This window comes from Hypomesus nipponensis, chromosome 15 (genome assembly GCF_054491055.1).
Source record: "Hypomesus nipponensis isolate SF chromosome 15, ASM5449105v1, whole genome shotgun sequence".
Lineage (NCBI taxonomy): Eukaryota > Metazoa > Chordata > Actinopteri > Osmeriformes > Osmeridae > Hypomesus > Hypomesus nipponensis.
In genome coordinates, this window is record NC_140375.1 from 7,445,498 (window position 1) to 7,469,382 (window position 23,885).

The 23,885-nt window shown below is 46.3% G+C and overlaps 3 protein-coding genes across 3 annotated transcripts; 2 read left to right on the plus strand and 1 right to left on the minus strand.

The window, feature by feature from the left end:
• The first annotated feature begins 334 nt into the window (after positions 1-334).
• On the plus strand, positions 335-3,019 carry LOC146257244 (uncharacterized). Its single transcript, XM_084674914.1, has 5 exons — positions 335-509; positions 1,234-1,380; positions 1,477-1,504; positions 1,687-1,761; positions 2,423-3,019. The coding sequence occupies exons 1-5, from the start codon at positions 497-499 to the stop codon at positions 2,481-2,483; spliced, it is 324 nt and encodes a 107-aa protein (XP_084531040.1). The 5' UTR covers positions 335-496; the 3' UTR covers positions 2,484-3,019.
• A 2,237-nt stretch (positions 3,020-5,256) lies between these two features.
• Positions 5,257-16,841, minus strand: il10ra (interleukin 10 receptor, alpha). Its single transcript, XM_084674720.1, has 7 exons — positions 16,742-16,841; positions 9,416-9,536; positions 9,087-9,253; positions 8,397-8,539; positions 8,043-8,208; positions 7,697-7,812; positions 5,257-7,333 (listed from the first exon to the last, which is right to left on the minus strand). Exons 1-7 carry the CDS (start codon positions 16,839-16,841, stop codon positions 6,395-6,397), a joined length of 1,752 nt encoding a protein of 583 aa, XP_084530846.1. The 3' UTR covers positions 5,257-6,394.
• Positions 16,842-17,716: 875 nt separating this feature from the next.
• On the plus strand, positions 17,717-23,497 carry tmprss13a (transmembrane serine protease 13a). The gene is made up of 12 exons (XM_084674721.1): positions 17,717-17,791; positions 18,529-18,826; positions 19,342-19,566; positions 19,899-20,025; positions 20,360-20,455; positions 20,656-20,699; positions 20,794-20,956; positions 21,193-21,371; positions 21,826-21,924; positions 22,125-22,267; positions 22,472-22,627; positions 22,754-23,497. Exons 1-12 carry the CDS (start codon positions 17,717-17,719, stop codon positions 22,766-22,768), a joined length of 1,620 nt encoding a protein of 539 aa, XP_084530847.1. The 3' UTR covers positions 22,769-23,497.
• The last annotated feature ends 388 nt before the right edge of the window (positions 23,498-23,885 follow it).

Consider the following 23,885-nt stretch of genomic DNA (forward strand, 5'->3'; position numbering starts at 1 on the left):
CTCGTCAAAAATGACGACTGGGGTAGGACAAAAGAAATCCATCACCAAACAGTCAGAGTCAAATCTAGCTTTTGTTGATGTCTAGTTTTATTGTCCTCTTTCTCAGCATTGAATGATGTCCGTGACATAGTCAGATACCTCTGTTCACCAAGGGGCATGTGGAGGAAGACAGGGCCGGGGCTGGGAGGGAGAAGGGATAGTGTGGTTTACAAAAGGAAAACAAGGGTGGCTTGTCAAAACCCAGATGATAGGCAGGAGAATGAGGACGGACCAGTTTGAGAAGTAAAGCTGGTAAGGCGCTGACGCAGGAAACACACACACAGAGAGAGGAAGGAGAGAGTTAAGGTACAGTGCTGTGGATGGTCTCGGTAGCTATCAGCTGAAGACAGGGGTTATGACTGAGGACACGGACTGAGGGATTGACACAGAGCATCGCTCGAAAGCGAAGAAGCAGAGAAGGAGGAGAAACGAGCAAAAGCAAACAACTGGACGAGGCATGGGCAGTTCTGGTGAGACGCTTTGGTAGAGGAAGAGATCTGACATTCGCAGGCCTAGTGTGACTAAAGTGTCAGCTGTTTTTACTATAGGTCACTGTGTGTTGTGTGGTCAGCTCCATATTTTCTGTACGAGCAGGAAGTGTATCCTCCTGCTGTTTAGCTTCCTCACAGCCTTGAGGACTCAATAACAGTCACCGTTTTCGTTTTTATTGCCATTTACCTTATTGGGACAGAAGTGGGCCGAATCTAACAGGCATCACATTTTCTCCTGACAGAATCCTATAGATTCATTTGTTAAGCTAACAGATGTCTAGGATGTCTGATAAACAGCTAATCTGCTAAACACTTATCAACATGCTAAGGGAAATATTGCCACCATCAGCTAGAAGGGAGTGAGAGAGTAAACATAGCTAGCTAGCCAGGCGTGTGTGTGAGGCATGAAGACACAGGAAGCAGATTGTACCAGAGCTTCTCTCCCATCTGGCATTGTTGATGGCGGGGGATGATGAAGTGATGTGATGAAACAACCCTATCTGACTATGTGTATAATTTAGTCTAACTGTAGTATAACCCTACCCTACCATTCACTCCCTTACCATGTGACCTATGACCCTACTGTTCTCTCCCCTACTGCATGACCTATGACCCAATCCCTCCTCTCCCTTACGTGTGACCCTTACCCCAACCCTCTCTTTGTGGCCTCTGACCCCCATGCCATCTCTGTGTGGCACTGCAGGGAGCAGAGTAAACTCAGAGGCCGTGGGCATCGCCGTGGGGTTCACCTTCCTTGCCATCCTCTTCACCATTGGCATCGTTCAACTCTGCTGCAAGAATGCCTGCAAGATCAGCTTCAAGAACGGCTGCAAGAAGTGTAAGAAAAAAGGTACAGTATGATGTATAAATGTAGGTGTGTCCTCTGTATATATTTACATTGCTGTCTTCATGTCCTATTTTCTCTTTTCCTTCACTTCCTTTTCAGAACCATCGTTGAAAGACAAAGTGCTCACGTGAGTGTATTTTATTAATGAACGCAGAATGGATCAATGCAAATCCTTGTTTTTCCTTGTGAGTGGTTCATTGTATGTTGTGTTAGCGATGTTTTTGTATTAATGCTGTGCTCTGCATTCTGTGTGTCTGTCGATCTCTTTATCTGGGCCTTTGGTTATGTATGAATGTATGTCACCTACAGGAAAGTGGGCCTAAAGAAGTCTCCACCTCCTTTCTCAATCAGCAGCATCATCAAGCAGAGTCAGACCAACACACAGTAACAGATATGGACTTTTAGAGTTAAACTCAAGCATTGGCATTCTTGATCTTTCCGTGTATTTCTTTAAATTCTGTATCTTGTCTGTTTGTGTTTCTGCATGCTCTCGTCTGCTCTTTCTTTCAAATTCCACTCATTCTCAGTTCATATAAACCACATGAATTATGACTCACTCCCCTTCTCGCCAGCGCATATAAAGAGAGAGAGAACAAGAGATATACAGAGAGAGAGACAGAGTGAATGAGTGTGAGTGAGTGAATAAAACAGCTAAGGTAGTGTTTTTATATTACCACCATGATCCTAATAATGTCTTGACCATTTAAATGAATAAACATAATTTGTTTTTCTGTCACATTGTCATATCTGGATGAAACTGTGGGTTTGACAAGAAATCCCAACTGAAGGTGTGATTTTGTGGTAAACATAGACAAACACACACACACACATGCTCATACACGTGTGTTCCCTATCTATGCAAGTGCTGACATCATGTGCGATTGTGTGTGTTTGTGTGTATGCGTGTGTCCTATAGCGCGATAAAGACCAGTGTTTTTCATAGCATTTACAGTACCAGTCAAAAGTGTAGGTGTGTTTTCTTTGAACTACTGGTCGAAATTTAAAAGGCAGATTGTAATCCAATGATATGTCGATTATTCTCCAGGTCTTTCCCCTCTGGGGCCTGTCCCTGTTTGCAGCAGAAACAAAGCAGACAAGGAAAGTAAACAAGGAAGCAGAGTTTCAAAGAACTGTTTGTGACTAACTATTTTAATAATAGTTTTTTAAATGTGCAGTGTGTGGATGCTGATACCGACTGTCCCCCTCCCTTTTGCTCTCTTTCTTTCTTTCTTTCTTTCTTTCTTTCTTTCTTTCTTCCCTTTCTCACATACAGACTGACATTCAATGTGCAGAATGTGTTTAAAATCTATTAGTCAGCTCAAAGAAAGAGCCAGTCAGTCAAGTGCTGCAGATGTCAAGTGGTCAGGAGGAAGATGTGCTGAAGACCTAGTGGATGTGTTTGTGTGTAGGAGGTGTGCTGGGCCTTCTGATAAGTAAACAAGAGATAAGATAGTAGATAAGAATAATGTAATATCGAAATGCACTATATTTTTATCATGATGACTGAATTGTGTAAGATTGAAGAGAGAAAGTGTAAGAGAATCAAGGGTGGCTGCAACATAATTGTGCCTGTAACACTATTATGCCTGTAACATTATTTACTTTGACAACATGTAACCCAAAATAAAGTAATCTCCAAACAGCTGGGTTCTCATTTCTTTATTCAGGAAACACAACGCCGACTTATCATTTGAAAGGAAGCATCAAATCATACAATTTCCATGTTTGACACTACAGTCATGTGTATCTTATGATTTCGACAGTGTTCAGAGGAAACTGGGATGGTGAATATTGTAATCGCGACCAAGGCAGCTAACCGTAACTGTAGGAGTTGCGGTTCTTGAACCTGACCAGTCACGGAAGATATCGCGAGTGTGTTCTGTTTTCAGTGGTGTTTCTGGACTGGGCCTCTTCTTTCTCAGAATGTTCTGGTTCCATGGAACTCCCCCTGGGACGGATGTTGCTCTTGACGTGGTGACCTTAGTCACTAACCAGGTATTCCTGCAGTCTGGGGATATCTGACAGAATCTCCCTCGATTTATCTGAAATGCAATGCATTGCGTGCGTGGAGATGAAAATGCATATTTATGTGGGTGTGTTTGAGTGGTTGAGAGTAAGATGTGTGTGTGTGTGTGTGTGTGTGTGTGAGAAACACATGTTCATGTGTGGGTGGGTGTGAGCATGTGGGTGTCAACCCCATGGGGACAAGATGGCCATGGGGAGTTTCAGCCTTGTAGATGGTACAAAAATAGCTGTCTCACCTCTCTCTCTTCCGCACATACGTCTGCAATGAATTTCAAAATGAAATGCATCGCATTTAAGAAAAATCACATGGAGTAAATGTAAATAGTGGCTCACCTCTCTCTCTTCCAAACGCATACACGCACTCCAGAGGCGATTTCTTAAAGAATGCCCTAAAATTGCTCAAAATTAATGGTCAAATATTTACTATTGTGTTAACATTTTAAATGCGTTAGAAAACGTTCATATCGAAGACGAGTTTGTTCAGAATCAGCTACATATTAGCAGGTCGACTGACAGATTATTCTTCTCATACATTCCCGTAGCGTCACAGTGCATTTCCCTGTTGAAGCCCAGCTTCCATCGTCTTCAATAGAGATGCTTTGAACAGTTTTTTTTCTTCCGAAAAATAGTGCTTCGAATACGGTCATTGGATGAATTATGCGATTATGTCCCACCCACGGACGCTCAGCTTCTCTGGGGCTGAATGGAGGAGTGGGCTGGTTTGGACGCCGGGCTTCTGCGTGATCATTTGAGGGTCTGTCGAAAGACAACACTTCTTTTTGATTGACAAAAGGTCGCCAAAGCTATTCAAACTCAATCCCATCGCGGATTTTGCAACTGTAGTTGAAAGACAAACTACTGCAATCTATTTCTTGGTATTTGCTTTGCGGAATTGCTAGCCAATTTTCATCATACATTTCATACAATTTTACACCACATTCCTTGTTTCAGTTGAACCTAATTCAACTAGCCAGTGAACTAGCAAAATACATGGAAAATGTATATAGGCCAAAAATGAGCTTCCCCTATTTGTCAGACCAGCAGCTGCACGCTGGGACAGACTTCATGCAGTGCTGACGCACTCCCACTCAGCTGGTAGATGGAGGCCACAAACAGACCAGGCATGCTACCAGCCCGGGCCATCACCAGGTAGGTCATGTGATCCCCTTTGTGGAATTTGAGGTCCTGTTCTACAAATCCATGTTTGCACTACAAAGATTTATCAGGCGTTTGAAGTTAATGTGTTGGTTATCAGAGAAACCCCGGTCTCAATTTACTTTCCTTATACAAATGTAAATAACTGAAAAGTTAAAAAAACCTATATTGTATTTACTGATTCACTGATTGCTACCAGGATGGAGTGTTTAGAGAGTTTGGAATAATTAACAATAACAATGTTTGAGGTTGTTCGTTTGCTTTGTTGAGTTTTTGAGTGTTTCTTTGTTCCTGAATGGTGACCTTGACCTGCACCTGAGGTTCCACTGACAAGCTGAAGCAGAAAAAGGAACTTAGTGATTAAGCTTCACTTTCCCCCCATGGTCCCATCTTTGCATATGGGAGTCCCATATCATATGACAATACTACACTATTGTGTGTTAAGAGGGGAGAGGGGTGTGTGTGTTTGTGTGTCTGTGTTTGTGTGCCTGTGTGTGTGCGTGTGTGTGTGCTTGTGTGAGTGTGTTTGTATGTCCCGGTGTTGTGGTTCTTCACTCATGGTTTATCAGGGTCATTTAGTTACCATTCAAGAAGTCTCCCACACACAGCAGAGAAACACATAAAACTCCTTAAATAAAACACACAACCTCTCTAACACACACACACACATGTTTCAGAGGGACACAATTTTTAAGCACTTTAATCACAGGGACTCTTCCCCACTTCACTTACAGAAACATTCTGAATAAATAACATATTATATTAATAAATAACCATGATAAGGGAACTCCTAACTGTCTGTGTGTTCTACTGGGAACTCCAGGACACAAGCTGTCTGTAGTTTCCGTCAGTCAAAAAATAACTAGAAGGAGGAAGTGAGATTTGGACTGAGAGAACACAGCGTCACTAAAATGACCTACATTATTTGTGTCCCCCCCCCCACTGTCTCCCTATCTATAGCAGTACACTGTTGACAGGTTTCAGTCATGGTAAAGTGCTACTGGTCACAGCTCCCAACCCGTAGGTTGTGCTTTCTCATCCCGAGTCTGAGAGCCGATCCCGGGGGTCTCAGGATAAACCAGTGTGAAATCTGTTTCTTTCAGTATGTTAATGAAGGACACGGTAACTGGGGGTAGGTTTTGTCAATGTTTTACAAGAGACGTTATCATTTGGCAGTAGAGCTGTAGGAGTTGTGCTGGGGGTGCTGTTTGTGTAAAACGTTTGTCGTTTGCTCTATATGATTCTGTATGTGTGAAAAATATAAACGGTGTGACCTTTACTGACGCACGTATCCCCACAGCCAACCCACAATTGCGCTCTACGCTTGATCATTCATCTTTCGCAGATGCCTATGTTAATCCCTCGCTCTTGTTGGAACTGTTTAGACCACTAAATCTCAAGCAGGCAAGGAGGGTGTGTCAGTTTCCATAACAGGCACCAACCCCCCACATTTTTTTTTGTCGTTATCCTTTCATTTAGGTTTCATTACTGGTGAAATATTTCAGTTTTTCTAACCCCCTTCCCCAAATGGCCACCAATTAAACAGTTGTCTAACAACTTGCCTGTATCATCTCACATCTGCTGCCACCAACCGTGGATCAAACCACTTCCTGCCTCACACAAAGTAGTAACTGAAGCCTACTTCCTGATATGGCAAGCAAACTACAGTGGCAAGACACATCTGTTGAAGAGGGCCTCACACAATTCAGTCAGTTTACATGGAAATGCTTTTCACTTAGGAGCTGAATCTTCTTCACTTTCACAGTGCTTACATCAAAACTTTGATTTGCAGCATATTGCCTGGGCACAAACACTTGACAAAACTTAGTGCAACATGTCAGCCTGAGGTCAGTTCAACATTACACAGAGAGATGAATGTCGTCATGTCGGCATTGCAGTTCAGTCCTCCATCCAAAGGGGGGAGCTCTGACAGAGCTGTCAAGAGAGGGAAGGACTCCCCCAGGTGGATGGCCTGCTGGGGGGCATGTGGCATCAGCACAGAGTCCTCGAAGTTTGCCACCGTCTCCATGGGAAGGGGAGTGTTCCTCTGTTGCCCAGTTAACACCTTGCCCGTCTCGCAGGTTAGCCACTGTCTCTGGGAGGTTGACAAACATGTAGGGGCGATCTGGTGCTCCTCCTGCACTCTGTAGTTTCCTGTGTCTGAATGCACACACGCAACATGTCCAGACTTGTAGCCAGTTATAACGTGAGCCATTACTGTTTTTGTCTGCCAGTTTCCTGGTCTATAGCTTGTGATACATTCAGCCATGTCTATCTGTGTTTCAAAAGGGATGTGCTTAGAGCTGTCTTTGCTGGCCTGGAGGTCCACCGAGCAGGGGCTCTGGCTCCGGTATCCATCCCCAGCAAGGTGCATGATCCTAGGAAGCAGCCCACAGTCCTCCCCATCCAGACTTCCAGAGGAACCCAGCTGGAGGTCCTGCAGGGGGGTCTCTTCTGTCCCACTCCTGCTGCTGGTGATACTCTCCACCTCCCCCATGCTCCCACAGCCACTGTCCTCCCCCTCCCTCCTGTTTTTCTCTCCTCCCCTCCCTCCCTCACTCACACCAGAGTGGGACTTCACGCTGACTCCGCTGTCCAGACTTGTCCTACTTTCCTTCTTCTCCACTGCTATCTCCTCCTCCGGGGCCGGGGTCCCCAGCCCCCCCCAGCTCATGGTCTCCGGTCGGGGGCTGGAGAGGAACCAGCCCTGATTGGTGACCACCTCCATGGACTCCCTCGCCAGGCTGAGGGGGAACCAGTCGGTCCTAATGGACGTCTGGTGAAAAGTAAGAAGAGAAGGAAAAAGTCAGTTAGCTGACATGACTAAACTCACCAGCAGAGTAGCCCAGAATAGCTTAGCATAATGACACAGACTTCATAAGTTGGATGACAAACATGAAAATCGATATGAATCAGAAAGCGTTCTTGGAAAGAGGAAGTGATGTGGCTGAACAGAAATTGTGACGAAACACACCGAAACATACTGGTTAGAGGTCAATCTATTAATTGTATAAGGACAGCTCTTTTCTTGTCGGGTTAAAAACCTGTGTTAATGGTGGTCAAAAATGGATAAATATGCAGGAATATATACAGACTAGAAGGCAGACAGGGAGGCAGACACACAGACAGACAGACTTACCAGTGCTGCAGGCATTTTTTCTGGACGCCTCAGGACCCAACAAAGGGTGAGGACCAGGGCTAAGAGGACCACAGCCACACAGAGGACTGACGGATAGACCCAGACCCGGACATTCTCTGGGGAATGACACAGCAGAGATCAGTCATTCTAGAACTTGATTGACAAAGCAATTCACATTTTTCATCACTGTGGGAAATGTTCTGCAAGACCTTAGTGTTTGATATATTGAGTGATGAAATCTTTCATAGACAGATTGAGAGTGAGAGATATATACCGATCTATTGATCGATTGATTGACAGATAGACAGACAGAAAGAAAGAAAGTGAGACAGATAGACAGTCTTACTGGGCAGCTGGATGCACTGCTGGGGCGAGGCCTCGCTAATGGTGGAACACGTTCTGGACTCCACCGTGGCGCTGACGCAATAGCTCCGCCCATGCAGGTAGGGGAATGTCAGCACCGCGTCCTCCCCCTCCTCATCCAGCCCTTCGGTCAAGCTCTGGACCACGACCTGGCAGACGCACAACACATGAAGGACACAGACCATACAAGCATCTACAAGATGCTACTAGTTTTCACCAGTACCCACAGGCCATGGATCCATAATCCCATAGTGACACTATTCCATAAACCTGACATTCTATAATTCCACAGTCCGGTCATTCCATCATTTTATCGTTCCACATTCTCCTCTCTCACCTTCTCCTGTCCTGTCTCCTGCAGGTACACAGTGTAGATCATCCCATACTTGAACATCTTCTTGAAAATGGGTTTCTTGTGGATCTTCACCATGACAGAGCAGGAGGTGGCCAGCAGCGAGAAGGTGGGGGGCAGCAGGAAATCTGGGTGAAGGAGGAGGAGATGGTGAAGGAGGAGGAGATGGTGAAGGAGGACGAGATGGTGAAGGAGGAGGAGATGGTGAAGGAGGAGGAGATGGTGAAGGAGGACGAGATGGTGAAGGAGGAGGAGATGGTGAAGGAGGAGGAGATGGTGAAGGAGGACGAGATGGTGAAGGAGGAGGAGATGGTGAAGGAGGACGAGATGGTGAAGGAGGAGGAGATGGTGAAGGAGGACGAGATGGTGAAGGAGGAGGAGATGGTGAAGGAGGACGAGATGGTGAAGGAGGAGGAGATGGTGAAGGAGGACGAGATGGTGAAGGAGGAGGAGATGGTGAAGGAGGAGGAGATGGTGAAGGAGGACGAGATGGTGAAGGAGGAGGAGATGGTGAAGGAGGAGGAGATGGTGAAGGAGGAGGAGATGGTGAAGGAGGAGGAGGAAAACAAGGAGATGAAAGTGAAAATAAATAGTGATAGTCTAAAACCAAGGCCCAATTGTAGGCTGAGATCGAGGCCTGTTTCAGACACGAGGCATCCTTCTCTGTACACTCACTGTTGAGAGTGAACATCTTCTGAGCCCAGATGGAGTGTGCAGCCTCAGTAACCAGCCCAACTCTGACTCTGTATTTCTTGGTGTAGTTCTTGATGAGGCTTGTCAGGTCACAGGAGGTCTGGGGGGTCCTCTCACAGCCACTCACCACTGTCATGTTATGGCCATAACTAAGGGGGAGGAAGAGGGGTTGTTTAGGTAGACCACATGGCTGGAAAGTGAGGTAGAATGATTTAATGGTTTCTGGATGGGAGGATAAAGAAAGTAGTGTGAGGAATGAAGATGAAGGAGGTGTATGAGTTTGGGTGTGTGTTGTGGTGAGGAAAGCTTACATTCCCATCTCCACGCGGTAGTGAGGCCTTGGGGACGCCTCTCTAGGAGGGTCCCAGGTCAGCGTCACCTTCTCCTCCCTCATGACCAGGCTCAGATTGGCTGGTTTAGGCAGCATCTGTCCTGGAGCACAGAGACACAACACACCAGTCAGTCACACAAGCAGACTCGGGTCACTGAACATTTGGTTCAGAGAATGGGGTTTTGTGTTTAAGCAAGTGAAAAACTGTAACAGAACATGAAAGAATACAACTGAACTTGACAACATTTAGTTGAACTGAGTCTAATTGAATCAAAGTGAATTGCAATTGCAACTAAATTTAATTTGAAGTCTACTCAACATTGACTTTAACAAAGTAATAAGGGATTGTGCATTACAATCATATACTATTGAGAGTCTTTGCAGAGAAAGTATTTGAATATTGTTTGTAAATACATTTGACAGGAACAACAGAACAGAGCAGTACGTGAAGAGAATTTCCCCAAGGGAACTCCATCACACATGACCTCAGCAGAGTTTCCTCAGATAGGTATTACACAACTATTTTTTCTGTTTCGATCACTGTTTCTAGAACACTTTTGAGTTACAAAACTCACACAACATTTCTCTAACTTGTCTGTGAGTTTAGGATGTGAGGAGGATGTTCTAGTAAAATGTAATAAGGAGATGGAAATTGAATCACATCTCAGTGCTGCTCCTTTTATCTTGTGGTTGAAGCTACTTGACTGTAAATACTACCACAATTGCCAACCCCATCTTTAATTTCTATGTTTATCAACAATAAGATGAACAGTCAATAAGAGAACTCCCTTTTGCTGCCAGAAATTGCATGACACACATTTGAAATATGACGAAAACAATCATAGTTTAGATGTTCCTCTCAGCTAAATCCAAATACAGCAGGATTCACAAATACCGGAGATTCCTTCAGCCTACCATGACGTAGATCAAACAGGAGATGTCCTCAATATAGCAATAGAAGTTTGTCAATACCTGATATGCAGTTTGCTGTGATCAACAGCAAACCCAGAATTAACATCCCCTGTCTCCAATCCATGATGTGGTCCAAAATTCCTTTATTAGACAATAATCATTCTCTCCTAATCCTAAAGCGCTTTACTCCGTTTCTCCTCCCTGTTAATCATCTCCCTCATTCATCTGTTCGGTATCCAGACAGCTGTCTGAACAGGGCAGCGGAAGAGTTGTGTTCAAGCTTGTCTGTTCTGCGTTGACGTTCTGCTGTGGTAATATATGACTGATAGCGACAGGGGAAGTTATCGTGGTTTTGTACCTTAGCTGACATTTCTACCCCCCTACTTCCACTTCCCCCACCGGCAGTCTGTGTTGGAGTGTGAGAGCTGTGCTTTCCCTCTTGTGACACATACGTTTCTCTCTCTCTCTTTCTCTTTCTCTTTCTCTCTCTCTCTCTCTCTCTCTCTCTCTCTCTCTCTCTCTCTCTCTCTCTCTCTCTCTCTCTCTCTCTCTCTCTCTCTCTCTCTCTCTCTCTCGTCTCTCTGACTCTAGTATTCCACCCCTTTTTTTTCATGTCTCTCTCTCTTTCCCTTTTTCTCCTTCTTGATGTGTAACAGCTGAGGGTGTGAGGAAAGCATGGGAAGGGAAGAGTGGAGGGAATAGGGGAGGGAACCAAAAATAGAAGCAGAGAGAGGAGACCAAAAGACTAAATTTTTACTGTAAAGTCACCTTTATTTACCCTGCACTTGCTTTTCACTTGTTCTCCTCACTAGAGCGTACAGAATAGTAGAGCCGAGTTCTGGAGTCAGTGCAGAATAAGTAGTACAGAGAAATAGATATGGAGATGAGGAACAACTTATCTTTTGTTTTTTACAACCAACTAAAGTTTTTTTCTTTTTTGCCTGTCTCTCTGCCTGTCTATTTGTCTGTTAGTTTACCTGTCTGCCTGTCTGTCTGTTGTTTATCAGGATGTAAAAGCCAGTCTCTCATGTACCAAACCTTGTGTGAACGGATGTGGGAAACTACTCTATCTTTCTGACACCTGGGGTGATGCACTATCTTTCCTATTTGTGTGTGTGAGTGATGGAAAAAAACAAGAAAACCATGAACATCGAATTATAGTAATTCTGCATGTTTAAACAACCGCATGCTTGTTTTGCAAAGAACTCCAGAGTACAGTAATAAAAGGTTTCTCTCCCTATTCCAAATCCTTCTCACTTAAAAATATGCAGATGGAGTTTTCCAATGTCACGCCTCACTGTCCAGTTACCCTACATACAATGAGGAAGTCTGTGTAAGGGATTCTGTACTAACAGAAAGTCTCATCTGTCATTTCTGTTTCGATCATCATAGGGTCCAGATTTCTGAGCAAGCAGATAGAACCTCTGTGTGAGAGGGAAACCACCTTTTTATTAGTGGGATCCCTCCCAGCTCTTCGGTTTTACTTCCCTCTTTCGAATCCTCAGTGACAAACTGACAAATCAAGTGGTTTGTTTCTGATGGTAGGACATGTGGAGCAGTACCAGTCCTTGCACATTTGGTGCCCTAGGCAAGATGTATCACCAGTACCACCCCCCCCCCCCCCTCTCCCGGGAGCGCAAATCGGGGTGCCAACCCCCCAACCACAACACGGACATATGACGTGACGCGGTTGGCACCCTTTGCTGGTAGTGTGGGAGGGTTAATTAATGGATGCACTTGGGAAAATGCCGCCCCGCTCTACATGCCGCCCCCCTCTTAATGCCGCCCTAGGCCTATGTCTCCTATAGGAAGGACCGGCCTTAATGTGGAGGATAGATACATGACAAACCATGCAACAGCTCCCTCTGTTGGTAAAAACTGTCCAGTTCACGTTCTAAAGCACGTAGACATGTACACAAACACATAGGTACTATACAATTTGATACGATTGAAACATGTGTGGCATATAGGGACAGGGCATTCTGAACATACCAAAGTCAAGCTGAAAATATTTTTTCAGTATATCAGCCCCAAAAAAGCAGTTTGTTTGTAGTGGATCCAGCCACTCTGTAATGTGATTTTTGTTACAAGAACAAAGGGCTGCCTGTTGAATAAGATAAAGATCAGCTCCTAAAGACATACTAATTATTGAATTGTCGAAGTAAGAATATTTTTCTCAAATCAGTGTTCACACTGAGAAAAAATGTAATAATAATAAAATAAATTAAAATCATGAAAAAGTTTTGGAATCGACAATGTACCTAAAGAAGGTTTTGTTTAAGTTCTTCTGTTTTATGGTATGATATAAATTACCAAAAGTTGCTAGATTCTAGAACAGTAGCTGTATGATCTAGAACAGCTCTTGAATTGAGCTGCTCTCTGAATGTGACAGTCGCCAGGAATTCTGGGCCCCATGAAAAAGAAAATATATATTTATATTTTTGGATAATTTCTATTCTTTTTTTCTATTTTTTGGAGTAAACAATTATTAGAATCGTCCTAACTTTCCCCCCCTTTACGGCGCCCCTGGTCACCAATGGTGTCTGAGTATTTGTGTGTGTTTTATCCTGTATCTTTGTTGAACCTAAGCCTTTGTTCTGGAAGGAATGCTGTACGTTCTCATTCTTTGTACCTCACTTATCAAAAAACTTCATCAGTTCACTACAAGGACACACATACATACACTTAAAGAAAGTACTGTTCCCTCAGACATGCTGCCGTACACAATAAATCATTGTTCGACAAGGAAGTTTTCCCTGAATGACACAGCATTTTCTATTCAGACAAATTGCATTGTCATGCTGTGGTCACTAATTACGACTGCAGTGTTTATGGTTATCAAAGTATGAGGCAGGACCCCGGACAGGGGATGAGGCGGGTGGGGGTGGGGGTTCAGCATTGAGATGGTATGTGAGGTGAAGGATTCAGACAGTAGAAGGATCATACTGTAAAGGAAGGGGGTGGTGGGGATTAAGAGTTCAGGGGGTGGGGGGCCACGGGAGGGGGGGTAGTGCTATATTAATTTGGAAAGCCTTGCTGAATATGCTGTGTATGCATAAACAACCCTGATACCATCAAAGTGTATTCGTCCTATGTCTCCCTCTCAGAATAGTATTTCTAATGAGAGTAGAAGAAAGCTGGTAATGTTGATTGGGTCAATCAAGGCTTGAGTACAGATCGAAAAGGCTTTGAGTTAAAAAACATTTCTCTAGATTGAGTGTGACCGGAAATGTATTTGGTATCTGTTTCTGATATGAACCCTGAAACCCCCACTACACCCTGCACCAACCATAAACACCCCCACCCCCACCCAATTGCTCCGTGTCTGCTCTCTTCAAACCAGTCTTTCAGGTGTGAATGTATCGCAAAGGAAACACCCATCTCCATTGAGAAGGAGGAAGAGAAGGAAGGTGAGAGGGGGAAGTACAGGAAAGGGGTCAGTGTTACCTGTGGAGTGACAGAGCGTGGAGGAGACAGAAGGAGGGAGGAGCGTTGAGGGAGGTGTCAGTGTTCTCTGGTCACATGTGTGGGAGAGAGCCAACTAAGAGGATGTGAAGCCCTGGCCCCGCCCCCTGTCGCTCAAATGCACCTGTCTGCTCTCCTCTCTGCACCCCGCTGAGTCCGATGGCACAGCATGAAGAGGTAGGTCCTCCCACCTTCCGCTCCTCTCTTCCCCTCTTCTCTGTTCCTCTCTTCTGTTCCTACGCTCCTCTTCTCCTCAGTAGTCCTCTCCTCTCCGCTCGTCTCTATTCTCAGTCTCTCTCCTCTTCCGTTCGTAAGATGCTATGATTCCAAAAGTTCAGAAAGTTCAATGTAGTTCTGTGGTTCTTTCCCTCTTTCTCTCTCTTTCTCTCTCTTTCTCTCACCCACAAACGTCTCTGTTTGTCTATTGCTGTACCAGTAAAAGCTGCTTGTGCGTGTGACGCGCAGAGTGCCATGTTGCTGCGCTCCACATGGCTGTTACTTCCATAACCTCTCCTGGGTTTGGCTCTCCATGCAGCGTATCACTTGCTGTGTTCTCAGGATACACCTGCTCAAGACAGAGACACATAAGTCATGTGTCCTTAGCCTCCTGCCTCTCTATGTATGGGAACTGGGTTGTGTGTTTTGGCTTTACATGTTGGCTTGTATAGAGGGAAGTGTGGGAGTAATACCCTTGTCATCCTCGGTGGAATCAGGCTTTATATTTCAGTTCACCTAGATTTACAGCCTGTCTATCTGTACATCTTTGTGTGTGGGTGTGTGTATGCCTGTGTGTGTGTTTGACCTAATTGCACACAGGTGTGTGTGATGGTTGCTATAGCACTGAGTTGAGGCAAAGATAACATTATTTAGAGCACTCAAAATTATGGATTGTGGATCGATTCAGTTCTGTTAGTTCTCATCAAATCTGTGGTAAACTTCACGAACGTCTCAATTTTACGATGTCAGGTGTGGGGGTCTTTTGTTTTGTTTCTTCTTTGTTGCCATACAATAGTTCAAGCCTGACCTTTGTAATGTTGTTACTCGAACTTCTAAATCCGATGATTTAACTGTCGTTTAGAGTGAAAAGCTATCCTGGAGAAGACAATGACAACTTATTTGAGTTGACTACTGGGGATTCCAACCCCCTCCCTTCTTTCCTTTTCCTCTCCTCCTCTCCACTTCTCCTCCTCTCCTCTCCTCTTCTTCCTTCCGCTCTCATAATCCTCCTCTTTCACAAACCTTTGCTATTGTGGTAATTCTGAAGATTGAGCGCCTGTAGACATTTCCTGCAACCAGAGATCTCAACCTAAAGAAAAGGACAGACTGGTTTGTGTCACCTGTGGATCCAATCCCTGTGTGTGTTGCCGCTTGTGTTTTTCCACTGGCTTTATTGTGATGAGTTGAGCCTTGTATGGACATGTATGTGTGTGTAGGTGTGTGTGGGGAAAGGGGGCAGTGGGGAGGAGGGGTTGGGGAACCTTTAGTAGTTTTTTTGGATGTTTTAATATCAAGACTCTTGTACAGTAGAGAATGTAGGAGCTTTGTTTTGAGATGAGGAACTGATGGAAAAGAATGTTGTTTAATTTTTTCCACAGTTCATTACAACAGAGGGATTTACAATTGGTTTGAGACAAGTGCTCTTCTTTTACATTCAGTTTTCCTCATCTTACACTGTTCTGTCTCGAGCCAGACAGGTTTCCCAGGAAGTTCAATAATCCTTCGAATTAGTATTAGTATTATTAATATCCTTTGTATTAGTATTATTAGTGGCAATGGTTCCAATGACAACTGTTTAATTTAGCAGGATAAACTTATGTTGTAGTTACCATGAAGTCTCCTTGTTTACACTCTAAAACCTGCTGAGTCATATAGTCACACTGTAGAGATAGTTATCACTCTGGCATCAGGGCGGGCCCAGACTAGAGAATGACATCTTCCCAGGGAAGAACACAACTGAGTAGACTAGAGCAAAGTAGAGTAGAGTAGACTAGAGCAGAGCAGAGCAGAGCAGAGCAGAGCAGAGTAGAGTAGACTAGAGCAGAGCAGAGCAGAGCAGAGCAGAGCAGAGCAGAGCAGAGTAGAGTAGAGTAGACTAGACTAGAGCAGAGTCGAGTAGACTAGAGCAGAGCAGAGTAGAGTAGAGTAGAGTAGAGTAGACTAGAGCAGAGCAGAGCAGAGCAGAGCAGAGCAGAGCAGAGTAGAGTAGAGTAGAGTAGAGTAGAGCAGAGCAGAGCAGAGCAGAGCAGAGCAGAGCAGAGCAGAGCAGAGCAGAGCAGACTAGACTAGACTAGACTAGACTAGACTAGACTAGACTAGACTAGACTAGACTAGACTAGACTAGACTAGACTAGACTAGACTAGACTAGACTAGACTAGACTAGACTAGACTAGACTAGACTAGACTAGACTAGACTAGACTAGACTAGACTAGACTAGACTAGACTAGACTAGACTAGAGCAAAGTAGAGTAGAGCAGAGCAGAGCAGAGCAGAGCAGAGTAGAGTAGAGTAGAGTAGAGTAGAGTAGAGTAGAGTAGAGTAGAGTAGAGTAGAGTAGAGTAGAGTAGACTAGAGAAGAGCAGAGCAGAGCAGACTAGAATAGACTAGACTAGACTAGACTAGAGCAAAGCAGAGTAGAGTAGAGCAGAGCAGAGCAGAGCAGAGTAGAGTAGAGTAGAGTAGAGTAGAGTAGAGTAGAGCAGAGTAGACTAGAGCAGAGTCAAGTCAAATCGAGAAAAATCAGTGAAGACCAGAACAAAACAAAACCCAAAACTAAAAGAGAGACAGAGTGAGATCAAGAGGAAACTGAGAGACCAAAATAACACCAGGGAGAGTGCCAGTGTTGGAGGCAGCAGTCTACTCTCCAGGGTGCAGCTCTACTCTACCTGGCTGACCTGTCTGTGTATGTGGGTCATAACTGCCAGGCTCACTGCCAAGCTGCTTGCCAGCCAGAAGGCTGTCTCCACTGCTGGGGACCAACATGGTTGCCACGGCGAGCAGCGCTCCCTCACCGTTCCATTTCCCCCCCATGGCAACCAATTCCAGTTACTGGCAACAATGGAGGGAGTGGAGTTTAGGTTGGAGGGAGGGAGGGGGTAGGGCCTGGTGACCTGATCAGCTGACTGATCTGAAATGGCTGTTGACTCATCAGAGGAACCGAAGAGTGCAACAGACAGCAGACTATATGAATGGAGGGATGAAGGGATGAACAAAGGATAGGAAATATGAAGCGAGAGTCAGAGAGTGGGTCAATGTCTCAAAACAAATTTGAAATGAAGGTCAGAGAAACGGGGTACACTGTGTGTCTGAGCATGCCTTTTGCCATGAGATGGGGTCTAGACTCAGTGACGGAGGTGCTCGTCAGAGGATGTGACAGAAGAATCAACTCCACCATAAGGCTGTCAGGAGAGTCAGCTCCACCGTGAGGCTCTCAGGAGAGTCAGCTCCACCGTGAGGCCCATAGGGGAGTCAGCACCACCGTGAGGCTCTCAGGAGAGTCAACTCCACTGTGAGGCTCTCAGGAGATTCAGCTCCACCGTCAGGCCCATAGGGGAGTCAGTTCCACCGTGAGGCTCTCAGGAGAGTCAGCTCCACTGTGAGGCTCTCAGGAGAGTCAGCTCCACCGTGAGGCCCATACGGAAGTCAGCTCCACCGTGAGGCTCTCAGGAGAGTCAGCTCCACTGTGAGGCTCTCAGGAGAGTCAGCTCCACCGTGAGGCCCATAGGGGAGTGAGCTCCACCGTGAGGCTCTCAGGAGAGTCAGCTCCACTGTGAGGCTCTCAGGAGAGTCAGCTCCACCGTGAGGCCCATAGGGGAGTAAGTTCCACCATGAGGCCCTCGGGAGAGTCAGCTCCGTGAGGTAGTTAGGTATCTTCCACAGACATCAAAGCCAGACAGACAGCAACAATGCCCAGCTCCTGTTACCCACAGAAGCAGAGAAGGCTGTCTTATCAAAACCCCCACCGCATGTTCCAGCTCAGTGTATGCCATGGTTCACATGCTGTATCATAGTTCAGAGCTCATGGTGCAGTTGTTCTGTGTCCCTCCTCTCTCCCCCCCCCCCCTCATCCGATTTATCTTTCTCTCTTTCTATTTTGAACTCTTGCTGTGCTTTCCCTCTTGTGACACATACTTTTCTCTCTCTCTCTCTCTCTCTCTCTCTCTCTCTCTCTCTCTCTCTCTCTCTCTCTCTATGTCTCTCTCTCTCTCTCTCTCTCTCTCTCTCTATGTCTCTCTCTCTCTCTCTCTCTCTCTCTATGTCTCTCTCTCTCTCTCTCTCTCTCTCTATGTCTCTCTCTCTCTCTCTCTCTCTCTCTCTCTCTCTCTCTCTCTCTCTCTCTCTCTCTCTCTCTCTCTCTATGTCTCTCTCTCTCTCTCTCTCTCTCTCTCTCTCTATGTCTCTCTCTCTCTCTCTCTCTCTCTCTCTCTCTCTCTCTCTCTCTATGTCTCTCTCTCTCTCTCTCTCTCTCTCTCTCTCTATGTCTCTCTCTCTCTCTCTCTCTCTCTCTCTCTCTATGTCTCTCTCTCTCTCTCTCTCTCTCTCTCTCTCTCTCTCTCTCTCTCTATGTCTCTGTCTTTCTCCCCTTCTATATTTCCCTTGTGGTCCCTTTGTTGTGTTGTCACTATCTGTTTATCTCTCTTTCTCAGAATTTGCATGAATAAATAATTATTCTTCCATCCGTCTCCACACATCTCTCCCCCTCCTCCCTTTCCTCCAGAACGAGCGCCCGCCCCCCTACTCTGTGGCAGTACACACCCAGCCCCCCCTCAAGTCCTACGAGGAGGTGGTGTTTGGGGACCCTGCCTGGTTGGTCCCGCCCAGCCAGCCGCACTACATCCCCCAGCATGCACCAGCAGTGACCCCTCTGCCGGTCAAAGAACCCAGCAAATGTCAGCCACAAGGACTCTACAGCTGTACAAAGCTGAGCTGCTGCACCAACAAGACCAAACGATATACAATTTTTGGGGTCACCATCCTCTTCCTCGCCCTTCTGGGTCTCTTCATCTGGCTGGGAGGTAGCAACCACACACACACTCACACACACGCATGCACACACGGACACATGCAGGCACACACACACACATGCAGGCACACACACACACATGCAGGCACACACACACACAGGCAGGCACACACACACACATGCAGGCACACACACACACATGCAGGCACACACACACACACACACAGGCATGCACACACACACATGCAGGCACACACACGGACACATGCAGTACATTACTCTAAACCTAACCCTGCTCTTGTCTCATCTCACCACATCCATATTTATAAATGTTTTGCTCCCTAAAATGCCTTTTTCTTTTGTTGACCTCCCTCTCTCTCTGCATCCATCTCTACTTTTCCCTCTCATTTCCCCCTCCCATATTTGTTCCACTTCTCTCTGTCTTTCCTTTCTCCTATCTCTCTCTCTCTCTCTCTCTCTCTCTCTCTCTCTCTCTCTCTCTCTCTCTCTCTCTCTCTCTCTCTCTCTCTCTCTCTCTCTCTCTCTCTCTCTCTCTCTCTCTCTCAGTGCATTATGGCTCCCGCCGTCCCACACCTCCTGGTGGGGGCCACATTGACGGTGACAGTGAGGAAGAAGGCGGAGGAGGCAAGGGGTCTGCTGAAAATGAGAGTGGGGAGGACGGAAGCCATGAGAATGATGATAAAATGTTGATCTACGACACTTGCTCTAACGCCACAGTCCAGTGTGACTCGAAGATAGACTGCGAGCTGGGAACTGACGAAAACGACTGTGGTGAGCATTCATCACACGCACTCGCACACTGACGCACACATACACAAAGACACCCACACACTCGCACACACTGACACACACACACACTGACTCAATCGCACACGCTGACACACACACACACAAATACACTGACACACTCGCACACACGGACACACAAACACGCATACTCACTCGCACGCACTGACACTACCACACACACACACTTACACATTCGCACACACGGACGGTTATCAAGGGGAGTCACAGAAATTGACACAGTCAGTCTGAATGCCCCAGTCTTGTCTGTCTCACCCACATCACTACTCCCTTCCCCTTTCTCCTCCTTCCACCAGTGAGGTTTGGGGAGAACGGCTCTCTGCACATCCGCACGTCTGAGGACGGTGTCTTCCTCCCAGTCTGCTACCTGGGCTGGGACCAGAGCTATGCTGACCAGACCTGTGCCCAGCTGGGCTTCAGAAGGTGGACACAGCACACATCCTACCCCACACTGGTACACCACAGAACCAAACTAGAGTACACCTCTGTAAAAGTACAATTTCAGTGTAGAAAATGTAAATACCTTAGAGTACAATCTCATTCAGATATTACAGGTTCTCCTCTATGTGTGTGTGTGCACTGGTCTATGAGTACACTTGTGTGTGTCATCAGACAAATTCACGTTGGTCCTCTCTTGGTTATCTGAGTGAGGGGGATTGGATTCTGGTGTTGTTTATCTTGCCCAGAGTCTAAACACGCCTGTGTGTGTGTGTGTGTGTGTGTGTGTGTGTGTGTGTTTGTGTGTGTCTCCACCCAGTGCTTCTGGCACTAAGCCAGTGAGTTCCCAGCAGTCTACATCTCTGACTCTGTGCAAAAGGTCAGCCCTGCCCATACAGGGGCTGGTCAACATCAGGTCAGACACCATTTAAGACTGAATGAATGTACTTCTTGATTGATTGATGAGTAAATTATTAAATGAATAAATAAGTAAATGAATGAACAAAACAGTAAAATAATCAACTAAGTAGTCATGTATTCATTCAATCAATCAATTAATTCATATTGTTAAATAATTTGCATACTGACAATAAACTAATATTTTTGTTGACATAGCAAAACCTGCCCAGATGACAAGACTGTGTCCCTACAGTGTGTGGGTGAGGAGTCACACACGCACGCACGCACACACACACTATAGACATCACCAAACAGAATTCCACAAGCCTGCTTCTCTCCTCTCCTTTCATCCAGACTGCGGCCGACAGCAGTCCACCAATAGGATCATAGGGGGCGCAGTTTCCCAGCCGGGCCAGTGGCCCTGGCAGCTGTCCCTGCAGTACAGGGGCACTCACATCTGCGGAGGCGTGCTCATCTCTCCTGACTTCGTCATCACCGCCGCTCACTGCTTCCCTTGGTCAGTTGTCATGGAGGTTCAGATAAAATGGCTGTTTTATAACATGAGATCTCCATCTTCTTCTTTTTTTTTTATTATCTCTATCTCTCTTTCTATGCAAGAGGAACTATATATCCAGTACATATCCATAAATACCTCACATAGATCTGCTTATATTTATTTACAATACCAGCATTCTGAGCTGAATTCTTGGTTAGAGAGTTAACTGGCTGTCCTCCATTCTGTTCCCTGCTCAGGTCCACCCCCTCTACTCTGGTGGCCAGTAACTGGCATGTGTATGGAGGGACTGTTTCCCAGGACCGGCTGCCCCTCCCCTACTATGTGGAGCAGATCTTAGTGAATGAGAACTACAACAACAAGACCAATGACCAGGACATCGCCCTCCTCAAACTCACTGCTCCAGTCACCTTCACTGGTGAGTCTGGAGAGGATAGAGGAGGAGAGGGGGAGAGAGGAGAGGAGGAGAGAGGAGAAGGGAGAAGAAGAGAGGAGATGAGGAGAGACCAGAGGAGGAGAGGGGAGAGGAGAGGAGGAGAAAGGATAGGGGAGGAGAAGAGAGGAGAGGATAGAGGACAGGAGTGGAGAGGATAAGAGAGGAGAAGAGAGGAGAGGAGGAGAGAGGAGAGGAGAAGAGAGAATAGGGGAGGAGAAGAAAGGAGATGAGGAAAGAGGATAGGAAAAGAGAGGATACCCTGGTCATATTGAGGCTGTGAATGTCATCTTCATGTCTCTTTGGTGTCTGTTTCTTCTGTGTCTGTGGAGAGTCCGCCATCTGAACAATAATCTAATGTGGACGTCTTAATTGGGACTGTGTGTGTGTGTGTTTGTGCGGGTATGCGTGTGTGTATGTGTGTGTGTGTGGTATTTAGGTGTTGTCCAACCCGCCTGCCTGCCAGCCTTCGACCAGATGTTTCCCCAAGGGAGCAACTGCTGGACCACTGGCTTCGGTACCACATCAGAAGGAGCAGGTAGCAGACAGCTGGGAGGCACAAGGAGGAGGGGAGATAAGGGGCAAGGAGAAGGGAGGAGGGGGAAGGGGCAGGGAGGTTGGGGTGGAAGGAGACAGGAGATGCTGATTATTTAATCCATCCATGACTGCATGAATTAATGATCTAACAAACCAAACCCACCCCCCTCCCCCCACCCCCCTCCCCCCCACCCCCCACAGCGAGTGGCTCCAGGACTCTGATGGGCGTCCAGGTGGAACTCATAGACTCGCGTGTGTGTAACAGCTCCATGATCTATGCTGGTACTGTGTCTACCAACATGATGTGTGCGGGAGACCTGAAAGGTGGTCGAGATTCTTGCCAGGTAGGGTCTCTTCATGTCTCTCTTTCAATCTGATGGTCAATCAACTTTTAGCCTCTGTGCTCTACCTTTTGACAAGGGTGTGCGGAAAACTGTAATATGGATCCATAGCAAAGTTCCTCTGGCCGATGATAGTGATCATTGGTCAAAAACGTTGACGTTCTCCCAGTGTTCCAACTACTCTCATGCTCTCCTCTGGTTTCCCAGGGCGACAGTGGCGGGCCGCTGGTGTGCCAAGCCGATGACAGTCGCTGGTACCTGGTGGGAGTGACGAGCTGGGGAGCGGGGTGCGGGCAGAGGAGCCAGCCCGGAGTGTACACCAAGGTGTCCAGCCTGGTGTCTTGGCTCTACAGAAAGACACAGGTGAGGGGGAGAGAGACAGAGATGTAAACACAGATTGAGTGAATGAGAGAGGGAGGGAGAAAGAAAGAGTGAAAGAGTGAAAGAGATAGACTGAATTATCCCACTCAATCTGCAACCCTTTCACAGCAAGAGAGGCCGTGATGTCACTTCCTCTCCCATGGAGAGGTATCCTGTGTCCAAGAAGCCCACTGGCAACCTGCTTCCTCCCCCTGATGGAGGGAGAGAGGGGTGGACAGTAAAGATGGACAGCTGGATAGATGGAGGAGAGGAGGGTGAACTTTTTTGTGTGTGTCTGTTCCTGTTTTGTGCTGTACCTCCCAGAATCAGTGGATGTACAGTATGTGTGCTGTTCCATACAATTCACTTGATCCCATAAATGTTAATGCACTGAAACTCTGCGTTGCATACTCTGGGTTGTTTTGATTCCAGTTTTGGTATTTTCTGGTGGTATGTCAATCTTGCAGTGGACCTATAGCTACTATGATGTTCACCTTGTTGGGGAAGGGGTGTGTGATTGGGGGGGGGCAGGAAGGGTCAAAGAGTTTTTGTGCCTTTCTCCTCTGTTCTAACAGCCAACGCAGACCATTTATGATTCTTAAACTCTTCACATCTGTTCTTTCCCAAACACATATCCAGTCTGTGGTTCTTTTAAGATATGCTGGTGTTGAGACTGGGTTGGCTGTAGACTAATGAACATAGTGCAGGCATAGGCTACTGCCTCTGCGGCTCTCATGTGGTTAGGCCCGTGTCGTAGCGTAAAGTAGCTTTGTGGAAGTCTGTATATCGATCCAAACAACACTCCTTGAATTGCAATATAACTGAATAAAAATCATGGGTATGAATGAATAAAAGTAAAAAATCAAGTGCCAACAGACTCCAAGATCATTTACTGGTGTCGACTGTAGTGAATACATCATGTCATCAATGCATGGTGAGGGTCTTCTCCTAATAGCCAAACTTTTTATACAAATACGTCACTATTGCTTCTTCCAGCATGAGAAGCGAAGCCCCTTCACAGACCATCCACACATAGTCACCATCAGGGCTAAGACTAGGCAAGCTGCCGCTGGGAACTGAAAAAGAGAGAGAGAGAGAGAGACAGACACAGACACAGACACAGACACAGACACAGAGAGAGAGAGAGAGAGAGAGAGAGAGAGAGAGAGAGAGAGAGAGAGAGAGAGAGAGAGAGAGAGAGAGAGAGAGAGAGAGAGAGAGAGGGAGGGAGGGAGAGAGGGAGGGAGGGAGGGAGGGAGGG

What these genes read in the sequence shown, in the direction of transcription:
- il10ra (XM_084674720.1), bottom strand. Translation starts at nt 16,841, where the DNA reads ATGGGGGGGAAATGGAACGGTGAGGGAGCGCTGCTCGCCGTGGCAACC. An exon ending in GGCTGGCAAGCAGCTTGGCA is followed by an intron (nt 9,537 to 16,741) that starts GTGAGCCTGGCA and finishes TCTGTGCTCCAG; the next exon opens with GACAGATGCTGCCTAAACCA. An exon ending in AGGAGACAGGACAGGAGAAG is followed by an intron (nt 8,209 to 8,396) that starts GTGAGAGAGGAG and finishes TGCGTCTGCCAG; the next exon opens with GTCGTGGTCCAGAGCTTGAC.
- LOC146257244 (XM_084674914.1), top strand. An exon ending in TTGAAAGACAAAGTGCTCAC is followed by an intron (nt 1,505 to 1,686) that starts GTGAGTGTATTT and finishes TGTCACCTACAG; the next exon opens with GAAAGTGGGCCTAAAGAAGT. An exon ending in CAGAGTCAGACCAACACACA is followed by an intron (nt 1,762 to 2,422) that starts GTAACAGATATG and finishes ATTATTCTCCAG; the next exon opens with GTCTTTCCCCTCTGGGGCCT.
- tmprss13a (XM_084674721.1), top strand. Translation starts at nt 17,717, where the DNA reads ATGCCCAGCTCCTGTTACCCACAGAAGCAGAGAAGGCTGTCTTATCAA. An exon ending in ACCGCATGTTCCAGCTCAGT is followed by an intron (nt 17,792 to 18,528) that starts GTATGCCATGGT and finishes CCTTTCCTCCAG; the next exon opens with AACGAGCGCCCGCCCCCCTA. An exon ending in GTGGTCGAGATTCTTGCCAG is followed by an intron (nt 22,268 to 22,471) that starts GTAGGGTCTCTT and finishes CTGGTTTCCCAG; the next exon opens with GGCGACAGTGGCGGGCCGCT.